The sequence below is a fragment of the Ostrinia furnacalis genome, unplaced genomic scaffold, assembly GCF_004193835.3.
Source record: "Ostrinia furnacalis isolate ACB-3 unplaced genomic scaffold, ASM419383v2 OfSCF3546, whole genome shotgun sequence".
Lineage (NCBI taxonomy): Eukaryota > Metazoa > Arthropoda > Insecta > Lepidoptera > Crambidae > Ostrinia > Ostrinia furnacalis.
The window spans coordinates 601,790-626,907 of NW_021133785.1; the positions used below are offsets into that span (position 1 = coordinate 601,790).

Here is a 25,118-nt window from a genome sequence, read left to right on the forward strand (position 1 = left end):
TTTCTTCTAAGAAAGGATTCTAAATGCACTCGGAGCAGCGGCGTGTTTCCAAATGACCAGTTTAGTCGAGTTTTCAGTGGTTAAATAGAGCCTCCGACTCGACGATTAGAAGGGCAAGGATGTGTGAAGATGATGGATGCACTGTCGCACAACGTTGCACAGTGTGTTATGGGACTGTATAATCGGACATTCTCATTTATTTGATGAACCGTATAGAGCTCAGTTATACAAACATGATAGTAAAACTCCCGTTTGAAAATTCCACGTTGTTTTCGCGGTATAAAAATTCAAAGTTCCCTATTTTTTTACTTCAAAATTATGCAAAAATATTCTCACTCGTTAACTAATAACATTTAATTCAGAAATGTTATAATACTTCATAGAGCTCTTAAAACTACAGGTAGGTAATAAGCGTATTAAGTGCTTCGTAAACGCATTCAGTTAATTAGGAAAAATGATTTTAGTGACTTTTGTTATTTTTTTTCTCAATTATACCTTAAGCTACAAAAAGCGGTACATTATAGTTAAAATAACTTTTTGTCTTAGTTTAGACGAGTAATATTATCAACTGTCCTCTAGCTTGTCTGGAAGGAAGAGATCGTTCTATAGCGATAAGACCGCCTGAATTGTGCTCTAGCGCCTCTAATATACGAGTAATATTCCAAACTCTAGGTTGTCTGGAATAGATCGCTTTAAAACAATAAGACCGCCTAAATTGGGCCGTATCTTTTGTATAACTACTTAGTTCTTTCTTTTTCTTTTCTTATGTGGTGTACCTACAATAAAGTATGTTCTATCTATTTATTTATTACCGCATCCACGTTTCATACTTAGTTTTTATACCACGTAGACACCGATCATCGCTAATTCAGCTAATTCGAAGTTAACTTTAAATGATCCATTTTCACAAAGTTTCCTCCAACACTTTTATTTGAATGTCGGTCAATGTCAACATAGGTACCGCAGGGGGACAAAAAAGGCGTTTTAAAATTTGCCATAAACTCCCGACAAAGTAAAAAATTTTATGGTAAAAAATGATAAATGATGATGAAAGTAAAAAAAATCGGAAAAAGTAACCCAGAAAATTCCGAAATATAGTTTTAACGCCATCTATTGAGTTTAAGTGCTAACATTATTCATAATCTAGTATTACTACTCGCCAATAGATGACACTGTAAATTGTTGTAGTATTTAAAATTTGCGATAGATGTCGCTAGATTCTTTGTGCTTGACTGTGTACAATTTAGTACCACTACTCCCCGATAGAGGACACTATCTTAGTGTTTTTGTTCTTCAATAGATTTCGCTAAGTAATTTCTATGCTTCATTTCCAAAACCGGCCAAGTGCGAGTACGACTCGCGCACCGAGGGTTCCGTACGATACGAACTTGTAGGAGTAAAAATAGTTTTTTCCTGGAAATTAAGGTTTTCAAGCACAAAATGTAAATAAAATCACCTTTGTTGTATGGGAGCCCCACTTGAAATATTATTTTTTATTTCTAAAAAGATAGCGTACTTAATAAAAATAGCAAATAACAGCGGTCCGGGATGTAGGTATATGAATGGTGAACTAGGAAGTGTTGTAACTATTTGCAGTTTTAATTCAATGTAGTTAAGTCAAATAAAATTCTTTAAAATCAACAATAAACAAATGATATCATCCGTTCACAAATGAAAAAAAAACACAAATTTATAAAAACTTTAAGAGTCAACATAAGACGGTATTTATTTATTTATTTTAGGAATTACAATAATTATTTCATTTTGTAAACCCACTTATACATAGTTATTGCGATACTGGTCTGCGAGCCTAAATAACTACTGCTGCCTTGTATTTTACCTAGCTTTTCTTGAAAATAAATGTTTTATTATTATTATTATTTTGTACGCTTTGGAGCTCACGGGTCAAAAGTGGCCCGGTCCTATAAAAGGCTTGCGTGGGCATACAGAAACAACATTATTATTAATCCCCGGATACACTAGGGAACATTTTGTCCCGCAACACAAAATATACGTGACGCTGCAACGTTGCATAGTGTCCCGCAACATGACCCACAACATTGTACGTGACGCGGGGCATGTTGCTTGCTCCCGCCTCGAGAGTGTGGTTGACAAAATGTTCCGCGACATGTATCTCGGCACATTCCACGTAGTTGTTGAGGAACATGTTCCGCAACATGTTGCTTCATTTCCCCTAGTGTATCCGTGGCTTTAATTACACAGTTGTTGAACACTGTTTTACAATGACATAATTATAAAAATAATGACAATTGACATTTCCATACTAAACGTCACATTAAGAGATTGTTCAACGAGCGTATAAGTAAGAGGTTTAATTAGATATCTTATTACGATCTTTTGACAAGACCGTATTCAAAAATTTAATTACATTTAAGGATTTTTGTACTATACATTTTTTTTTTTTTTTTTTTTGAAGAGACGCGCGCTGGTAGCTTGAGGAGCTTTTCCAGCTTCACCGGGCAGAGTGGCGAGTACAGAAGGTACTCTAGCCGTTTGGCGATCGTCGGTGCGCGTGCCGACGAGGCCGAGTGTGGGCTTCGCGAAGCGAAGCCCAGGCTCGTCCGCGTCGGTCGCAGACCGACGTTCGCTATCGGGCCGNATTACCTATACGCTGAAAAAAAATTTTTTCAAATCGGTTAAAAAGGGGGGGAGTTATCGCGAAAAAAAAAAAAAAAAAAAAAAAAAAAAAAAAAAAAACATACGGGTCGAATTGAGAACCTCCTCCTTTTTTTGAAGTCGGTTGAAAACAAGGCGGCCAACTTTATAATAAGTCAATGCGGGACACCCCCCCTATCCACAATAAGACTTAGGATTTGTTGGAATTGTTAATGGTGTACTTAAATTAGAAACAAACAACACTACTACCGAATTAACATTTATTTTTAAAATCATATTTTTCACATGAGTGGCATTTTTAATAGGTCTGGGTTTTGGTTCAGAATGTCCAAAAAATTTTCACAGCTGCCCATATTGAATTTTATAATTAGCATTGCACGTAATGTTTCTACTTTTAGTGACGACTTTTCGGATTTCCATCTCGTTCCGTAGGAGCGTTTGTTCCTGGCAAATAGAGTAGGTACTGGACGATGGCTAGGCAAAAATCATTTGTATTTTGATGTGGAACACTTTTATGCGAGCAAAACGATGGGAAACGAGGAATGCGGGACATACGGGACGCCTCGGACGATTTGCGGGACTATTTTATTAAATATTGCAATGCGGAATTGCAACTGTCATTACGGGACGGTTGGCCGCCTTATTTAAAAAGCACTTTTACACGTCCCAATATTAACCCTACCACTGCTTCGGGACAATCAATGGGCCATATTGCAGTAAACATTTTCTAATCGTTTTTAGGGTTCCGTAGTCCTGACAAGGAACCCTTATAGTTTCGATATGTGTCTGTATGTCCGAGGTTTTGCTTGGAAACTATTGGCACTAAAGAGCTGTAATTTTGTGGAGGTATGTATATTAATCACGCGGACAAAACGGTAAAATAAAATTTCGTCCCGTGCGTCCCCCCTCTAAAATCTAAACTGCTGGCTTGAAAAATCTGCTATTACGGTTAAGATACATCACTTAGTTTAAGAGTAATAGTCATTTGACTCATGTATTATAAAATTTCTTAACTAGTAAAAATTCATTAGAAGAAAATATTAAAAGTGACTTTAGATGAAGTAATTGCTTGCTTCTGAAATACATATTGTGTTAACGACGGACAACTACGGAACCCTACACTGCGCGTGACACGACACGCACTTGGCAAATCCTACTAATATTATAAATGCGAAAGTTTGGATGTTAGGATGTCTGGATGTTATTACTCTTTCACGCAAAAACTACTGAACGGATTTTGTTGAAACTTTATAGTATTATTGTTTGTAGCCCAGATTAACATAATTAGGCTATAATTTATGCCGATCTGTGACACTAAATTTCACGCGGGTGAAGCCGCGGGCAAAAGCTAGTTTATTATAGTAAAAAAAAATGCTGGTGCAGCCCGGGTCAGGAGGTCACTTTGTTGTATAATAAACGTGATTCAGAATCGCCACGGTAAAGTTTTCAAATTTTTCAATCTTCATGCTGTCAATCAAACGTGTGCACCCGGCGGGTGCCACCCGCGCTTATCGCCGCCATTTTCAGAAACCACAATATTCGTTAAACCATCATGTTTGAATTAAGAGCTTAAAGGCGATCGCGAACGCAGGTAGCCTCTTTTACACGGGCCATAAAATTAACACCCCGTATTATCATTGTATTTGTATGTTTACACCAATAAAACTACAATACAATTTTTTATCACTCAATAGAAGCGGGTGATGGCATGATAACTTTATCCACACTAAAATATTCAATATGAACTTTATTTAACATAACTACAGTTGAAATTCAGTTGTATCGCATCTAAGTCCTACTAATACTACGCTCAAGTTATTCTAAAATGAACGCTATACAAAAGCAGTAAGCTGGAAATTCCCTTGCAATAACACCACGAAGAAAAGGTCCACTCCCCATTGCGAAGGCGTGGTCGCTCACTGGCAGCTTACAAAGACAGCTCCAAACTCAGTCGAGAACCGACACTCGGACGTTCCAAATACAAAATTCAAATTTTCGAATTTTCAAACGCGCGTGCAGTGGTGTCAAATCCAAGTGTTTTTTTTTCAAAATGGACTCTGAAATCAGTAAAATGCAGACGAAGATTCCGCCCAAAAACTTTTCGATTGAATCGATTGTCGGGCTTTCCGAGAGGAGGTCTCCCGAAATCGATATTGAAAACACGATATCCCAGGATCACTCGGAGGATGAGGATGTTAAAGTTAGGGATGGGAAAATGGGGTATTACTTTCAGCAGAATCGGGTGCCGAATTTTCCGTTTTTCATGTCTTATGACAAGAGGGTTATGAGTGGTTACCAGGGGGAACCGGGAGGGCAAGAGGACCTGAAGAGGGCCAGTCCTGGCAGCGTGAGGAGTGAAGTGGATAGCGATGGAGTGGATGACAGACCTCATGGTGAGTGACATTTTATTATGCATCTCCTCAAAAATGACCCATTCATTGTCCCGAAGCAGTGGTAGGGTTTCAGTAATACTGAGACGTATAAAAGTGCTTTTAAAAGCCTATTTTCAAAAAATCAATGACTTTTATACTGTAAAACAGATAAAATCTAGCGAAAAAACGCAACTAAAATATTCGTAGTTATCTAGTAGATTCGTAGCCGTAGCGTAGCGTGCCGTAGTCGTTTTTTATTTTGAATTTTAATAATTTGTTTTACTTACTTTCAATTGAAATTAAAACACTCATAATATGTGATTTTCTTTTGTTTTAATGCGTAATTAAACGCTAAATGGTAGAGAGTTTGGCTCTACCGGCTGTGGAAACGGCAAGGCAGTTTTCCCGACGGCAAAATTTTCTTCAGATAAGCTCTACGTTGACGCGTTGTAGATTATTTTATCAGTATTAAAAAAAAACATTGACAATTAAATAGATTCTTACTTTAATGTATAAAAAAAACAATATCATTCGCATAAAATATATAGATCAAAACAAATTCAGCCGTAAATAAAACCATAACAGATTTTATAACATGAAATGTGTACTGTTGTAAAATAAGAACATTGTAATTGACGTTGAATACTTACCTGTTTTTTTTTTACTGATAAGACTTATTGATAACATACAACAACAAACAACTATGTTAGTTGTAATTTCTTAAAACCATTATCGATATTGATAATTTAAATTGTACCTTTAACTTAAACCTTACTTACAATTCCCATTATTTTAATGGTTTAACGGTAAATAGATAATGGAAACCTTTTTTGCCGCCGTCGGTGCCTTTGAAGATTGCAGTTAAGTAACAAAAGAGCTTAACTGTTTAAAATATAAACAATAACAATAAAACAATGTAAAGGCGAGAGTGAATAGGCACTTACAAGGCTGATATGTACCATCCTAGACTGCACTCACTTATCAGGTACGATTGCGATCATGCCTGCCTTGTTCTGCATAAAATAAACAATTGTTTTAATAATGTCGGTTAAACAATGGATTATGGTGTTTTATATATTTACCTAAACTGAGGTGGAATTGTGTAAAGCAATCGTAATCATTTGACAGTTCATAACGTACGATAAAGTCAGTTAAACAAAGCGTTTGACAGAATAATCGTACGTAAATGAACTGTCAAATGATTACGATTGCTTTATAGATGACCCACGCTGAACTGTCCCACCAAACTCAATGACAGGGGGGCGCTACCATCGTTCAAGTATATGGTTTCTAACATGGCCAAAATCGGAAGCAGCGATCCGGTATTAACGGTGGCGCCCCACTGTCAATGTCATGCATAGGACAGTTCAGTATTTTGGAACTATACACAATTCCACCTCAGATGTTGTAATCTTGTTAATGTTTAGTATTAATAACACAGTTGTATAAATAAAATATCACTATACAAATATAGATAATTAAAATCTGATGCAACTAATGTATGGTTTTTTAGCTAAGACTTTGGACTATAAGAATTCAAACTGACGCGAAATTTCTAATGTAGAGTCATAAAGATTTGGAATATGGGATTGACAATTAAAAAGATAAAAGCGTGTCCGCGAGGGTGTATCTGTTTATTTTAATATTTTTAAATAAAGATTTAGGAGAATTAAAAGAACATGATGTGGTTATACTGAAATAATGTGAAACATTAAAGCTTTTATTGCAAAATGTGCATTTTAATCAAAGAGAGAGCGATAACAACTAATTTATTTTGATGAACTTTTTTTGAATTTATTTTAATTTTGGTCGTCATCTTGAAACAATAACAAAATTCATGTAAAATTTTAAATTTTTGCGTTAATTTTAATTTAATTTAAACTGAGAGCTGTACTGAGCTGCTTAGAGTTAAGAGAAATGTACTCGTATATTATTACCGATTATACAGTGTGTCCGGGCATGTAGTGATCAAACTTTATGGGCGTAATCTATAGACAATTTTATCGATGAAAATACTTCAAATTTGGGGCCTGACCCATTTCTCGAAAAATTACATCGATTTAAGTTTTTAATTTTTAGTTTACACCCCTTCTTTAAAAAACAAGTGAAAGCGTGGGTAGCTTAACATTAATAGGCAAATATTTTATATCATGCGATAGCCAATAAAATTATCTATTAGTAGAAGAAGAAAGCAGACACAAGTTTCATACATTTTATGGGAGTAAAAATGGATTTAATTAGAAAAATACATTACTTTTTTCACTTCTTTTTCAGTTATTTTCCAACACAAGAAAAACCAGGTCGTTAAGGTATGTTTTATTTGCATTGTATTTTTAGTATTTGAGCTATTCTACAAAACGAATGTTAATTTATTAGTCTACGTCTATTAGTTTCGACATAATTGTTGAACAAAGATACCCCTTCCCAGCGGTTTCCATAGTAATCGGAATAGGCTGAGTGATTCTTTCAGGCAGTGCATTTTCGCATGTCGCGTGCGCTATGGAAACCGCTGGGAAAGGCTATCTTTGTTCAACAATTACGTCCAAACTAATAGACGTAGACTAATAAATTTACATTCGTTTTGTAGAATAGCTCAAATACTAATAATACAATGCAAATAAAGCATACCTTAACGACCTGGTTTTTCTTGTGTTGGAAAATAACTGAAAAAGAAGTGAAAAAAGTAATGTATTTTTCTAATTAAATCCATTCTTATTCCCATAAAATGTATGAAACTTGTATCTGTTTTCTTCTTCTACTAATAGATAATTTTATTGGCTATCGCATGATATAAAATATTTGCTTATTAATGTTAAGCTATTCACGCTTTCACTTGTTTTTAAGGGAAGAGGTGAAAACTAAAAATTAAAAACTTAAATCGATGTAATTTTTCGAGAAATGGGTCAGGCCCCAAATTTGAAGTATTTTCATCGATAAAATTGTCCATAGATTACGCCTTTAAAGTTTGATCACTACATGCCCGGACACACTGTATAAACTAATGTAGTTCGCAATAAAATTAATACCCTGAAAATAAGTTTTAACCATAAAAGTTAAATGAAACCAAGCGTCAAAGCTGCTACAAATATATTACCTACAGACATTAATATCAAATTAGGGCGCAATAACGTTCCAGAAAATAAAAATAGAAAACTGCCCAACGGATGTAGCAGTTAACTATCCCCACTTTCCAGGGGCCTACCTATCCTACCTTTTTATTATCTAAACATTCTTTTTTGTGTAACAACAAAAAGATACCTTACTTTTTTTAATTTCAAACATACATTAAACCCCTATTATAACATTTACAACACTTTAAAACCAATTACAGAATCCAACTGCCTCCCCTCGAAATTTGAATAAACATTATAAATATTTAAACACAGTAAACACTGAATTGACTGTTGGATTGTTTGCAAAACACTGGATTAAAAAAAGACAAGGGGAACAATAGTGGGCCCAGTTGCGAGCCCTGCGCGACCCCTTATATCAAAATGGCCATAAAAATATTACAAGGGGATTGTAATTGAAGCGAGATTATCTGGATGATGCATGATAATAACTGTTTTGGACTTCGAAGATGACAATGAAAAAGTGATTTAGCTGATATTGATAGTGCAGGCGCGAAATTGGACATGTTACGCAAAATGATATTCTGTATCGGATGGAATAATGGTGTTTACGGTTAATTATCCAATCTTCTGATTTTAGATAATTTAGATAATTAGATAATTTTAATACAGAATAATTTTAGATTTTTTTGAGAGTTGGTATGATTCATGTCCAAGAGTCAATTTCATTCTTTGTACCGGCAAGTGACTTTAAAGAACCTACAAGTGACCAAAAAATTATAATATTTGTTGTATCGAGACGCTGAAACAAAAAGTCGAAGGGACAACCTTCGTATGAGGCTAAAAATATTATTTGTGATTTTTATGGTACTTAGTTCCCTGAAAATCATATTAATTAGGCACAAAAAACCCTAGGAAGAAGTGGTTTTCTACCAAAAAAGTTAGAGAATTACAATGATTGTCTCCAAAAAGAGAAAAAATATAAAAATTAAAAATACCACTAAATTCCCTCTATAGTAGACTCTACCATAAAAATATTAAGATTTTGGCCAGTACTAATAAAATTATCAAGAGAAACAAACGTTACTGAGAAATGTGTGCGTAGCAAACTCATCCCTTTACGCTTTAATTTTGACAAATTATCGGTCGAAACGGTAGCGTTTTATTGCCAAAACAAAACAGCTGGTTACAATAGAAACTGCTTTGTTGGCCTTCTTGAATCAGCGTGACATTTCTGTGCTTTGCCGCCAAAACTCTATGGAAAAGAAAAAAACAATGGTCACTTTTCTTTTGTTGGCAGCACTGAGTTTTGTCTTTGCTCAATTATGGAGTGGTGAGTAAACATTTTGGCCAGTCCAAGGAAGGTAGAATTTCTCTTTTATGGCCGCCATTGTTTTCAAATAATGTAATTGTTTTGGTTTACGTTTGGTTTTATTGCTCCCACATTTTTGGTTGGCGTAATGGTTCTACGAATAATGTTTGGAAGGCACTTTGGTGGCACAATCGGCTGAAGAAAATCTACTTTTGTCACAACATCACATTTAGCTTTTGTTTAATTAACATGCGATGTTACTGTTCCTTTTAAAAAGCAGTGCTAGGATCTGAGGAAAGTCATCTTGAAAATGGGTTCTGGATGTTCTGATTTTGGTTTCGTTGTAATCAGAGGGCCTAGTGTGAGTTTACATCAAACGCGCTTACTAGTGAGAGCGTCAAAAATGACATTAAATGATAAAACTAATTTTGCTATTTTCAACAACCAAAACATGTAACGGAGCTTTGTGTTTCTTATATTATTACAATAGAGAGAAAAAAATCGGGTTCTTCGAGTGAAAATATTGTGGCCCATTTTGAGCAAATCGTTTCGGCGAATACCTTCGAAAAATTCTGATAGCATGAAACTAATTTCCCTTGATTTAACTTCACTACAAAACCGTCTTCTATCTCTATTAGTTGTAGTGTAGGTAATCAATTTCACAAGAATCCTGAAAAACCAAATTAAATCCCAAATCAGTGAGATGACGTCACACTACATAATCTCGTATACAGTGTAAACTGTAAAGTTAGCGCATATTAATAACTGGGGGCGAGCCATAACGCGGCATGATGTTCGCGCGCTTACAGTGAAATGAGCACATGATTAAAACCTAAGGCTGGAGGCACACTGGGCTTGTGAAATATATTTTGAACAGACAAAGTATTTGCACGTAAGTATTTGACTCTTAAAATAGTTCAGTTTGATCACCGGGATTAGATCACCCAGGTGATCAAAATGGACTCCAGGCGACACTTTGGTGTTCTTTGATCACCCATTGATAATAAATCCACTTTGACCACCTAGGTGATCTTATCCATGGGTAATCAAAGGACACCAAACTGTCGTCTGGGGTCAACTTTGATCTCTTGGGTGATCAAATCCAGGTGATCAAAGTGGAATACTTAAACCTTAAATAGCAGCAAACGGGACTATTCCCACGTCACGTTCCCACCGCTGCAACTCTGTAGCCAGGATCTACAGCTTGACCGCCAATAAAAATCTTCCAGTGAAGGTCAGTTTGTTCCGAGGAAAGTTAAACTGTCATTGGACCTGCAACGATTTTAATAGCAGTAGTTACCATATTCCCAACGGTGCAGATTGTAAAGCATGTGTAAAAAACAAATTACTAGATCATAGCGAATGTTGGTAGCAAATCCTGCATTTGCCTCTGGTAAATTATCGGATTCGAATGACTGATATAAAGAACCTCTTGAATTTATTATGTCAATAAAAAAAACGAAAGGCCTGCGATGTAGGTGCTAACCTATGCTATAAATAACTTATTCATAAAATCTGTTAATAGCACTACAGAATTTGTCAATTTCATTTTAGCAGCTAAACAAATTTTCGCCTCTAATTTTACGACGGTTACCATTATAACTGTTAATTTATACAACCACATAAAATATCATTTTTATGATGATCATAACGAATTTGATGCTTATAAACTTTAAGGTTTATGCAAAATATGTTTTACGATTGCATCAAACACTGTAAATAAAATGATAAGTTTTATTGCGTTCAATAAAAAATTAGATCGAGTTAACTGTGTCACCGGCTTTAGTAGCAATAAGCTCGACATGAAAGCTCGTGAGCGAAAGAGATAGCGGATAACGAGGCCCCGCCCTGATTGGTGGGGATGGCTGGCGTCCGTTTATTGGCCAGCACATTATAGATTTTTAGTGCGAGGCGGCACCGCCGACGAAAACAAACTGTCACACTGACAGTTTACTGTTTCGAGTGGTTACGGCCAGTGCTTATTAACTTTTAATAGCGGAGAGTGTAACCTGTTTTCACCAGAGTGCAAGGAGTTTTTACTCTTTTTTAAAATAAGGAACGTAGTTTCTGTTCGTTTTTTGAAATTTGGTTTAGGAAAATGGAATCGTACAGGAGCTATTCGATGGATCACCTCCTCAGTAAGCCGTTGTCCGTAGATTTGCAGCAGAATACTCCCCCGTCGTCTCCGAAGAGCAAAGGTATGGATGACTTTGTTATGTAGAGACGGAAAGATGTTTGTGTCCTTGTCTGTCAACCGTACACACACACATTGGCACATGTCTGAATTTTCACACATAGTGACACATACAAGGACAGTGTGACGAATTTTTGTAAAGGTGAATATTTTTCAGACGTTCTTGACTAGTGTTTTGTTTACTAGTTTTGGCCGGTCGTGTTTTTAGTGGGTTTCTGAACTAAATCACTTTTAAATATTAAGCATACATACTGCTAGAATAATTCAGCTGGGGCATGCGGATTCACTATTGTTTTAAGGTTAGACTTCTTGTCTTTTACATAATTTACAGTTTTTAAACCACTGATCTTATATTTTAACTGCACGTCCCTATATTTCAGAGGATTGTTTTCAGTTATCTACAAAATATTATTCTAATAAAAAAAAGTCTGACTTTCAATTTTGTGATAACTGTTGATGACTTTGTCTGTAGGTGACATCCCAGACCCAGACCCTCATAATATGAAGGATTTATCATTGATAATATGATGTTATTAATTTCTTAAAATAAGTAAGGCTTGCATAAAATCTAAAGTACACTATTCATTAAAAATGAAATTGCCGACAAACATTTCTAAAAGCATGCAATAAACTCCATAAACGAAAATAAGCAAACTTAGATTTTTTCAGGTAATCCGTAACCGTTATATTTGCCTGCAACACAATCTGGTACTTAGTCCTTTAGTTTTAGAGTTAAAAGTTTGTTTTTGTTGTTGCACATCAGTAATCATTATCTTCGTTAGATTGTAAAAGCAATTATGACATTTAACAGCCTCCTTTGAGGTCCGCCGTCTTTTGTCTGTGGTCAGTAAAAATATAAAATCGCTTAGTCCCGAGCGCTTTGTCGGTCGAATATTTTTATTGAGGGCCAATCGAGAAGGTACCGTTAGGTTGGCAGCCTTGGTCTCAATGTTTTTCTGTTTTTGCGACATTTAGGTGATCTAAAATAGGGATTGTTGGCGATCATGTTTAATACATGCATGGTATTTTTTTTAAACTAATAGAGTTTTCACAATCACCAAACAAAACTAACACATTACTACACAAAGAAAGCATAAATATGCAATGGTCAATCTTATCTTGAACTCTACCTACGCTAAACTCTACAAAATCAAATACAACTCCCAAAAACAAGCAGGTAATCAAAATAACCATTCTAATTGCCGATCAAAGCCCTAAAGCACACCATTGTAATTAAATCGATCCATTTAGTTTTATTGTACGCCAATGACATCAATCAATTAGCAGTACCCGCTGCTATAAATTGCCCGCGCAAATTAACGTCAAACTGACCGCAGCTGTCGCCATTTTGATTGGCCGAGGTTAATGGCGCGAATTGTCTATGGTGTTTAGAAAAAGTAGAATGTCACCGCGTGGGTGTATTCTGTAATTGGGGGTGGATTACGTGGGGTCGGTTTAGTGTACTTTATTGTGTTAATCGCGCGTTTGACTTCCGTTTGGTTAAATAATTCCCAACGTTGTGTTTAGATATAAATCACACCTATTGTTTCGGTGTTTATTGAGGTTGGTTTATTGAGGCATTTTGTGTGAGCATTCATCACTACTAAACACAATGCACGTTGAAATTGTCTCATTTACATGATTAATCAGTACTTAATTTAATTAAACTGGAACATTTTAGTTCTAAACGAATCTTCAAGCATTTTCCTCAATATTGCGACAACAAAAGGCGACAATCTGAGAGTCGGTATCGGTCTTTCGATTAGATTTTCGGGGAACGTTAATTCGAGTCCCATCGACCATTGGACTATTGAGATGAATCCACTTGTAATGTAACCTAACACAAGCTTATTATTTAGCTTATTTGGAAGGGTTAATAGTACTTATTAACATAAAAATACCTCATCATCATTTCTACTCATAAGCCATAGTCATATTTCTGTCCCGTCAAATTCCTAATTGCCCAAAAGCCTAGCAAACACTTGTCGGTATCTTGCCCGACGCTGCGCACAATAGAGTACCAGGTGCCAACACGCTGCACGTCTATTGAGTTTAAACTGACACTTGTAACCTAATACAAGCAAGAAGCATATTATTAAGTATTTAGCTTACTTGGAAGGGTTAAATTAGTATTTTTTAACTTTAAAAACACTATCAAAATCCAAATTGCCCAAAAGCCTAGCAAACACTTGTCGGCAAACGTTTTCGCAAACATGGGGTCAACTTTCCCCGACGCGTGCGCGTAATAGAGCCAGCGGGGTTACTCCGAAAAACGTCATCTGAAGTTTCATTCGTCGCCATCCCTCTCGCACAAAGCGTGATGCCAGCGTGAGCGACGGTGACGAATAGACTCGAAACTAAGTAAACAGCGTTTCGGAGTAGCTCCCCAGAACAGAACAGGGGCTAACGCTGCATGTCTTGTCAATTGGGCTTAAACTGATTTCGTTTTTATTGCCGCGTCCCCACTGTGATATTTATCACCATTACGCTGCTTGTAGATACGGATTTTATTGAAGGGATCCTGGGGGACGACGGGTAATTGTACTGGATAATTAGTTAGCAAATGTTTCGCTCCGTATTGTTTATTGTTTATTCCCCGGTGTAATAGTTTGAGTTGGTTATGGGAGTGTTAAGTTTTGGATTGTTTCTTTTAAGCAGAATTAACTGGACAATATGGAAATCATTAGGGAGGCCTATGTTCAGCAGTTGACGTCCTGCGGCTGAAATGAGAAGTAGAACTTAAAGCTAATTTCTTCCTTCGGTATGAATAATTCCTTCATTCCAACCACAATACTGTCAGTAGAAGCTTCGCTTAACGGTTTGTCATCATAAATTTGTGAAATTGTAAGCGCTATTACCTGTAGAAATTAATGTGAGCAATCATCATGTATAGAGTAAGCTCAGTTAAAATATTGCTGCAAGAACAAGCACCGCTACTTGCAATATTGTAGAGACACCAAATCTAAAAGGGTGAAAACAATCAGCTTCAATTACTATTTTATATCTCCTACGAGTCCCATAATTTATCATTAGACAACCCTTTCAAAATACATCATCGAATAATAACATCAAAACTCCATTTGACTATTACAAAAACAAAATCGAAGCGTTCCATTTTCGAATCGCCGTCAGTGCTGTCACAGAGCCGGAAGCGTGGCACAGACTATAAACGCATTAAGGGCCACAGAGGTAATTACGCGCGCGTGGGGGCAATTCTGCAATCCCGATAATGCCGATGCGTATGTATGGCGATCGGTTACAAGCAATTCGAACCCCTAATTGAGCGACGCCACTATTAATTAAGGCTGTAATTGGTTGTGGGAGCTGGCGTTGGGTATTTAGGTATTTTTGTTGTTGTAGTATTTTGTTTGGTGTTTTGGTAGGAGTTAGACGTTTTAGTGCACAGTGTGTTGTTGTTTTTCTTTTGTTTTATTTTTATTATTTGTAATTTGAGATATTTTTCGAGTCCCAACCAACAGCCTACAGAATTGTATTATCGGCCAATATTTTACGCAGAATCTATTTTTATGATAAGTTAGCCGCTACCAAAGGTGTAATGTGCTTTCATACTGATTAACAATCCGATCAAGGATCTGCGAGGACTCTACTATCTCTTTAATGTATCCAGCCAGAATCAGTGAAATAAGTACTAAATATAGCACCAAATAGATTCGACACAGATTGTATAAACATGTACTTTTCCTCAAGTTACGTGGTTTCTTAGAAATTTTTCACCCATCAGTGAGTCAATATACCGTTTCGGAGTTGTACCGCTAATAATCACGGCGGTGATCAGGAGTTGTGAAACGAACTAATGGTGATAAAAGAGCCGTATATGAGCTGCACTTATAGCGCGAATGATTTGGACCCATTCGGCATAGGGCTGCCGAAAAGTTAGGAAAAGATATTACAGGTAGTAATTCAAATCTAGACATTGGAACATTTGCACACGTAGATACAGGTTAGCACAACGAAAAATAATAGAAAAACCGAGTTTTGAAATCGAAATCTGCTTCGAAACTACCTAAACACTTGCTGTTCCTGAATTAAAGAAGTTTTATGAGTAGCACTCTACATCTAGCTAGATGTGCGGCATGTTAATGGAAAGTGGTCGAGTCCCTTAAAGCATGATGGTAAAAAAAGCGTATTAAAAATGCTTGTAATTAATTAGGTAGAGTCAACAGCACATAATTTTTTGCTTATTTGCAACTCTTTGTTGCAGAATAGGAACTATTACAGTTACGGTGCCACAGACATCGTGTTTTCTCATAGTTTGTCGTAATTGGAACGAATGAACTTATTTCTTTGTGTTTTTTGTTACCTTTACAAAAGAGTATCTATTTAGTATCCTCCAATTATTTTATTTAGCATTTTTCTTTCTTTTCAAAAGATTGCCATTTGCCATCCCTAAAGCGATACGTGTTAAAAAGCGCGCCAAGTTTCGTAACGCCGATGTACCATATAGGAACCTCTCACTTAGAGTCGGTACAAAATGGTTTTATAGTTCACGTGCGTGAACAGTACAGAACTTGTTACAATAATCACGATAACCACGAAGATTCTCGTCTATTTATAGCTTTTAGTGAAAGATACATTTACTTTTGTCTCTTGAAATGGAGAAAATTTCCATGAATGGAATTTTCCAATGAAATGTGATCCACACGTTCTTCTAACAATCCCAATAATGAATTTAGCATGTTACGTTATACCACTTTAAGGCTGTTCTTAAAAATCTATAAAACAGTCGTTTAGGTTGCTTGTGTTTTTAATAGTATTATGATTTTTATAATATCTGCTCTAAATAAAAGCTTGTAATGAGGAAACTTTGCTGCTTTGATTGTCAATTCAGTCTTATTTTTTGTGTTGCTATCATAATTGTAAGTTTACAGAAAAAATAATATAAAAAAATGATCTGCTTTGGAAAACCCAGAAAAAAATAATTTTCTTTCTTTTTTTCTTCGTCTTGTATAGTGTACAATAAAGTGTGTTCTATCAGAAGCTATGACAATGTATCCTTGAATTTTGTCGGATAATTCATACATAATAAGGCTTTCACCGAAATCTTACATTTTGAGATCTAGATTACGTGAAAATGTCTTTCCAGTCTCAATTCTATTTTAAATAAGTCCTAGAAGTTCTTCGTTCACTTTCACGTGCAAGTCATAATTTAGGTTTTAGGTAATTCAGCTCTACAATGTCTTCTCAGACTAAAATAAGTATTCCCTTACGATCTTTGTTCGCTTTAACGTCCGAATGAAGAGTAATAAAGCCTTCAAGCGTCTGTGTGCGCTGGACATTATCGCTCGTGAAACGTGCGCTTGCGCCACAGTGAACGTTCGATACAAAATGTAGGCTTTGAGTGGAATGACATTTCAGAAGTCATGGAAATAAATATTTATAGTACAGTCAACAGCAAATCAGAATATTTTTTGATTGTAAAAGAGGAACTTTTACTTTAACATAGATGCCACAATGTTAAGCTTAGTGAAAAGTAGCCTGTGCTTTATAGCCTACTAACTGTCCCGATGAACGTCGTACTCCCATGTTCTGTATGTTCATCAGAGACAATGGTGAAAGAATTTTTCAAATCAATTTAGTAGTTTCGGAGCCTATTCAATACAAACAATCAAATCTTTCCACTTAATATTAGTGTAGAATTTTCGGCTGTTCGTGGTCTCTGTAAGTCCAATTTTAATTCTTGATTTGAATCAGTTCAGTTTCATACAAAGAAACATCGGTTTTTGTCTGGTCATAAAAAATATGTGAAGATTTCTTCGTGTTATCAATAACTTACACAAAAACCATGTCAACTTAATGCCGCCAAAACCAGCATCTGCGTGCATTAAAACAGCAATCAAAACAAAACCAAAGCGGAAGCTTTCCAACGATATTCCTTTGCGTTTCCTTATTTTTTTTAAAGAGCACACGCCAGCGCCGCGCAGCTGGACGCCATAGACAAGAAAAAGTATCAATGTTTCGTAACAAAAAGGAAGCTACCGGCGAGACTGCAAATGTTTGAGTGTTCTGTCGCCACCCAGCATGAGAACATGTCAGATTGTCAAGTGGCCGCGACGCCATGGAGACATGCAGCCAAATGTGCAATAAATTTTCGATAATAACCACTTAATTAGCTACTTGGGGGACTTTTTATGAATCAATTAGCGGGCTTTGTTAATTGTTCGTCTTCTGTTTGCCAAATGGGTTGCGAAACTGTTGATGACATTTAAATATTGGTTGAAGTGTTTTGCAATCTATTTTGTCAGCTTTAAGTTTTTGTCATTCGTTACTGATGCGTACTTAAGTGTTTTTAAAAAGCCTATTTGTATCAGACAAAGATGTTGAAAATCTTTTGCATAAAGTAGGTATGTACAAAAAACATAGAGACGAATTTGAGAACCTCCTCCTTTTTTTAAGTCGGTCAATAACTAATATTAGAAAGTACGGAGGGCAAATCACATGTATGGTAGATGCTCCATTAGTTGAGTAGTCTCAACCGCATCTTAATTTGTCGCATCTAAAAGCGGAACCGTTCAATCTACATCTTAATCGGGCATAGACAATAGACGACTCGGAAGCTCTCTTCGAATGTCAACAGAGCGCGCCCTTTTTAAATTTGGAACCACTTCAGTAGCTAATCAGTTATGTAAAGATGGCGGTTTTTGGGCGGTATTTTTTCGGCGCGCGGCTTCTTTGGCGGCGATTCTTAAAGATACAGTTCGAGTTGAAAAAAGGCACACACACCGCATGGGAAAATATTTAATTAGACAATAGTTCATTTGTGTTTGTCTTGTGTTAATGTACTGCTTTTGAAACGCTGCTGCCTCAATTAGCACCTCGGAGCTACTGGTTCTCGGGTCGGATTCACTTTTTTCACTTTTATGATGAGTCAATCTCGGATTCATGAGTTAATTAGTTTTGGTATCGATACCGGTGTTGGTTGGAGCCCTTTTGAGGTATTTGAGCAATTTAAAGAAATTCTACATTGTGTGTAGCTATCATAGAAAATCGTTGATAGCCGAATTGTATACAAACCTTTGAACATTTTTATCTTATGCTATATGAATAATCAAAATATCATCTATAGCCTAAAGTATATGGCTATGCGCATTTTGGATGCTGCTTTAAAATACATTTATCATCAAAATAACACTTTAACACTAATAATATGACACCAAATTCATGTTATTGATCAAGCTAATAAAATTTATAATATGCGGAATCAATTTACTATTTACATAATTTTTACATTTTTAATAGCTAAATTGAATCTTATTTCTTTGTCAATAAGTGGCAGTGATTGGAGTGTCCTCAAGTAGCTGGGTGTCTAGACAGGCTGTAATTAAGATAATATGACTACTTACAACCCTTTAAGATGCGGTGGCTTTTAGGCCGAGATAAGTGATAATCAACTCTTAGAATGAAAACTAATTTTAGAAGACAACACAAATTAAGTTGAGTGCTTACAGAATAGGGACTCTAATCTGTATAAAGTGTTTTTTATTTTGTTTTTTATTATTGATGCTTTGGCCAGTGTCATCAAACCATAGATAATTAAAATTTTATTTTTTAATAACTAGCGGCATTTTGGCCAGTGTCATCAAACCATAGACTTTTTTGTCAAGGTGTTAAAATATACAGCCAAGAATCATTATGATAATTTTATTTAGGTATTTATTCGATAGATTTATCGAAAACATAATCAGAATATTAATTAGTCTTTCTTATAATCAAACTATTCTGGATATTGTAAGTGTTTGACTAAGTTTATTTATGATCTAATTTTATCATTTTCTTTGTCCACAGAATCACTGAGTCCACAGCAGGAACAGATGAACAGTTGTTCGTCACAACCAGATCCAAATATAAGGTAGGTGTATATTTAAATTATTTACATAATTAAGTAACGGTCATTCGTTCTTTAGTGATGTGCGTTTGCTTTCATGAACAGAATTTTCTTTGTTGAGGATTGTGCGGTCTTGTAAACGCACAACTAACGTCCAGCTCAAAACTTCTAAAGACTAAAGAACCATAATAAGCACCTAAAAGGCTTTATTTTAATAACATTATCATCTTATTCTTCTCGTGTCGACAACAAACCTACACAGTGTGAGCCCAAAACTCCGCTACAAGAGTGGCGTTGTCAGTAGCCTTCATTAAAACTTCGCAGTTGTTTGAGCACACAGGGCACGACAGCATGTGTTTCATCGACTGGGGAAACCGCACTCCAAGTTTGATCCAATCTTTCACAGGAGATACCGCACAGCCTTCACGAGGGAGCAGCTGGCGAGGCTTGAGAAAGAGTTCATGAAGGAGAACTACGTGTCGCGCCCGCGTCGGTGCGAGCTGGCGGCACAGCTGCAGCTACCGGAGTCTACTATTAAGGTAGGCGATTGCTTGTACTGTTGCTGCATAATATTGTTGCAATATAGCATCTATTACGACTCTATAAGGTAATAAAACTGAAACATCTGTTCAGCCATGCCGGTCGGTTCTGTACTTTTCTTACATTATTCTAGTCTAGATTCACTGAGGCCCGGTTTCCAGTAGACAGGGAGACAATGTTCGTTCGTTTCAGCCAAATGACGTCCACTGCTGGACAAAGGCTTCTCCCAAGGTTTTCCATAATGAACGGTCCTGCGCTGCCCGCATCCAGGTTCTTCCCGCGACCTTTACCAGATCGTCGGTCCACTTAGTAGGAGGCCTGCCCACGCTACGTCTTCCAGCCCGTAGTCGCCACTCGAGAATTACGATATCGTAATTTCCACATAACCTCTCCTCTTTGTTTTGGTGGAACCAAAGCCTGACCTGGCCAAAGGGCCTGATCAGTGTGATCAACAAAATAATTAGTTCATACCTTGTTCCAATGATGTAGGATCGTCTTCCGCCCTGGGTTCTCCGGAAAATATAGCTTCCTAACGATAATACTGCCTAAAATGTGCCCTTAATTCCAAAATCCGTTCGCACCGGCATTTTTGTATGCAACTACTTCCATCGTGGGCCTCGTGAAGCGATTTCGAAAATTACAACTGTCACAAACGTTGTTTAGTCTACGCCCACGGTTGTTTCAGCTAGAAATAGTATTTTTAAATGGCAACTCAGTTTCAAAACGCCAAACCGCCAAAGGATACGGTTTTCCACACTTAGCGGGTGCAAATTGTCGTTTCTTCATTGATGAGACGCCCACGCGCCAGGAGCGGCCTCTGCGCCAATTATATGGGAGAGGCTAAACGGTTGCGTGTGACATCTGGCAAGTCAACCCACGGTGTGTTATGTCATTGCTTGTCATTTTTTTTACTATGATGCTTCTTAATTGGTTGCCTTGTTATTTGTTAAGGCGGTTCGAGCTGCGACAGAGACAGGCGTCTGAGACAATAGACCTAGACAGGAGACCGCGACTGGTACTTAACTAGGTTTCTGTCTCTGTCTCGTGAACTGACGCTTAAAGCAATACCTACAAGTAACGATCGCGGTCTCCCATCTCGGTCTCCTGTCTTTATCGAGGTCTTCAAGCACTGCCTCAGTATCGTCGTTGTGGTGACAGACACTATTTTGCAACGAAAATGTGTGGGCTGATGTGCCGATGTTGTATTTAGTTAGTATTCACTCGCACAAATTAGTATTTGTTAGTAGTCTCTTCTATACGAGTTTCAAAACGTCTTTATAAGCGCTTTCTTTATTCAAAATTACATATCGTCAAAAAAGTACCTAGTTACTTAGCAACAATATTTAGCTTATTCTAGGAAAAACGCGTGTATTATCAAATATCATTGAAAAACCATAATCAAATTTTCAAATCAAGGCTATGTTATTAGTTAATATCAAACAAAGACGCGCTAAACGAACGCGTATGATGCCTCAATTAGACGCCCAATAATTTCCATCACGAACACTTTATGGGCGAACGCTAATTCGCAGAGATCACGGAGCAAATGTGTGAAGTACAGTTTCAGAATCGGGGCCTTATGAGCACTTTCGATGCCTTTGCCGCTTGATGAACTTAAAAAAATAACTGTCATAATTCTCTCAGGACTTTTCTTTTTCTTTGGGCAGTACAGTGGGTCTAGACAAAGTGCAAATTATAATCGCAAACCAGTCGAAAAGTGGTCGAAAAGCCCCTTTTTTGTATGGAGTTTTGACGGATTCGATTTTCGATTCGATCAAAAAGTGCGTTTTGTCTAGGGGGGCAGCTTTCATGTCTTTGCGCTTACGATTAAAAATTAAACTGTCAGCTGTTTATGGCGTGCATAATTTAAGGCGTGCATGTTTTAAAAAAATAAAACTTTCATATTTTAGCGCGAAATAGTCTGTGTTTTTAGAGAAAAAAATCATGGCAGTAAATTAAACATCTTGCAGCATTCTTGAACTTGATGTGATTTAATAATGTCTGATGATATCATAAACACTTGATTTTATAAACAACAAATATGTTAAACCAATAAATAACTCCGTCAGGTATCTGTTTTAATCTTAGCTAACACTAATTAAATTAAAAAACCCAATAAAACCTCTACGCCAATTTAAATTCCCGCGCTGTCCGGTCATAATGTCAATTATCACTGCCATTAAAAAAAAGAAAACGGCCGATTCGTTTTTTTGAAAAAATAACACATGTTTTTATTGGCCCATCGGTATTTTACATTGACGTTAATTTGTCGAGGCGTTAATGGTCCGAATTATTCAGTAGCAGAGCGCTAATGAACATTATAACCGAGAGCGGGTAGCGGTTATATTGGGCCGAATAGAAAGACTTCATCGGTTGTCTATTGACGAGTAGGGCTGTTCATTTACCATTAAACGCACGTACTGAATAAAAGTCAGTTCGAAAATTGCTATAACCATACTAAACAAATTCTAAATAGAATAGAGGCAGATATTTCAGATTGTCACTGTGCTTTGCAAGATCGTTTTTGTCGCTTGTAGGTATTTCCGTGAAAGAGTGAGAAACATCCATCCATTCTAACCAATTTTCAACCTCTTAACTAATTACCTGCCAATTATAAAGGCTCTGGATGCAGGCCGCTACCAACCGGCCGATGTGGAAATCATTGGGGGAGGCCTATGTTGAGCAGTGGACGTCCTGCGGCTGAAATGATGATGATGAGTGAAGTGAAATGAAGTGATACTAGTTGCGCGCTGGATGCAGGCCGCTACCAACAACGTGGAATGTGGAAATCATTAGGGGAGGCCTATGTTCAGCAATGGACGTCCTGTGGCTGAAATGATGACAATGGCAGCCCTACGCCTGCGCTTGCGTCGATTAAGCCAATTAAAAACTATTATATCACGCGGCGGCTACCATTTGATGCGCCATAAACGGAATCGACACGTTTCCCGCGTGTTTGTTTATTGTGATGAATATTTACTGCCCCGCCAATGGACACGCGATAGCTTGGATTTAGAATTTAGAATAATTATCATTATGCGTACGCGGTGAAAGGCTCTTCTTATGTTATCAATAACTTTAAATCAAATGTTTAAAGAAAAAAATTAAAATAAAAGACTAATATTGGGGGAGGCCTATGTTCAGTCGTGGACGTATAGCTGAAAATAATGATGATGATAAAAAATATTTATTTCCCTTAGTTAGATGTCTCTTTTTGCCCTAACAGTGCTAAGAGAAGACAAAAATTACAAGAAGCTTTTGTAGAGTCGTTTTAAGTACCTACCTAACAAATTATGCAAATATTTAACTAAATCTTAACAAATTACAACGTTTTCTACTTACTAGAGTTGCCTTACGATTAAAAATAACCGTTATGTTTTAAACTCAATATACCTACAAAATAATCTAAGATTTGCTAGTGTCCAATAAAAACAAAGTTCTTTAACATTAATTAATATGGTATTGATAATGTATCTGTCGTTAAATTAAAGTTTATTTTCTGTTAATGGACTCACAAATACTGTTACGCGTAGATTTTTGTAGATTAATGTAATAAAATCGAATGGAAACAGGTTGTGATAAAATTAGTTGATTTTTCATAATCATTCGTTTATAATAAACTCAAGTTATAAAACTGGCTGTTATTTTAATGCAATAAAAAAACATTTGAATACGGCGTTCGAAATGCAAATTCGGAACATGTTAAAAGCTTTTAAACATTTAAAAAAGGAACAATGCGTTCTCTATGCTAAGGAAAGGTTTTCCTCTGCTTTCGCGCGCAAAATTCCCGCCAATTAACACGTCATCATTCTTGGACAAAGGTTCTCTGTCTTTATCGTTTGCCGCTGGAGTGAAAGAGGTGGCAACGTTTAAAAGGGAAACTAAAAACTCTTTGTTTACTCTTCAAACCTTTGGTGGTGGCAGAATTGATGCCACCATATTTTAAACTTTAGTGTGATAAAAATAAGGTTCAAAACCAATGAAAATATTTTTCTCTATACCTAAAGCGGTATTAAAGCCGCCATAATGGACGGTTGACACAGACAGACTGTGTGTTATTTTTAATGGTTATTTTAGAAAATATGCAATTAATTAGCACCGTGGTGCGAATGGTGGCAAAGCTGATATTTTGAAATGATGTTACTTGATCACATGTTGCTAGATTCGATAATTGGCCAAACACGGAGCCTTAATTAAGGTGGCAAGTTATTGTTCGTGAGAATTGTAAAACAAACTATTATTTCATGATTTAATCAAATTATATTGCTGTAAAAAAGTACCAATTTAAGGTGATTTCCAATTTTCCGGACACTCGTCATGACGGTTTACCCTGGGTTGCACCAACTTTACAAACGTCAAAAGTCTGTCAAACTCCATACAAAAACACCGGTCATTGTTATAGTATTATGGTTAAAGTCAATTTTGTACAACTCAGCCTTAAAAAGTCGAAGTGCACTACGAGTCACAGTTAAATAGCCGTTTTCACCATCAATCCCTATTTTTTAAGTGACCCCTATTGGTAACACATAACAGGAATTTTGTTTTATAGGTCACTTAAAAATTTGGGATTGATGGTGAAAACGGGTATAAGACTCCTATATCAAGAACAGCAGTTCAAAGTGATAGAGAATAGAAGTAACAACAATTAACCCTATTTCTCTTTGCCCACAGGTATGGTTCCAAAACCGGCGCATGAAAGACAAACGGCAACGCATCGCGGTGGCCTGGCCCTACGCAGCCGTCTACAGCGACCCGGCCTTTGCGGCCTCAATCCTCCAGGCCGCAGCCTCATCCGTAGGCCTTCCCTACGGATACCCCTCCCCCGCCCTCCCCATCCCCTTCCAAAACCCCCAACTCCTCCCCTCAGGCTACCCCTACCCGTACCCCTATCCCCGGTACCCCTACATCCCCCCAACCCCCCCTTCCCCCGTCAACGCGGAGGCCCTAAGGCCTCCCTACCCAAATTTCAACATTAACGTAGATAAATGAAAGTAAGATGTTATTAGGTAAGGTATTTATTAACTGTAAATATTAGGTTTATGAAAGACACTAGTTTTAAGTGTAGAGGCTTTATTAAAAACCTTTTCTTAGGCTGGGTTGCACCATCTTACGAATACTTGAACTTTAACAAACTTCAAAAATCTGTCAA

At 36.8% G+C, this 25,118-nt stretch overlaps 1 protein-coding gene across 2 annotated transcripts; it reads left to right on the forward strand.

The window, feature by feature from the left end:
- Positions 1–4,601: 4,601 nt before the first annotated feature.
- Positions 4,602–25,118, forward strand: LOC114357954 (segmentation protein even-skipped). 2 transcript variants are annotated; one of them, XM_028311784.1, is made up of 4 exons: positions 4,602–5,030; positions 19,390–19,453; positions 19,836–19,968; positions 24,641–25,118. In XM_028311784.1, exons 1-4 carry the CDS (start codon positions 4,688–4,690, stop codon positions 24,956–24,958), a joined length of 858 nt encoding a protein of 285 aa, XP_028167585.1. In that variant the 5' UTR covers positions 4,602–4,687; the 3' UTR covers positions 24,959–25,118. The 2 variants fall into 2 exon arrangements, with proteins under 2 accessions (XP_028167585.1, XP_028167586.1); XM_028311785.1 differs by lacking the exon at positions 4,602–5,030 and adding an exon at positions 11,474–11,590.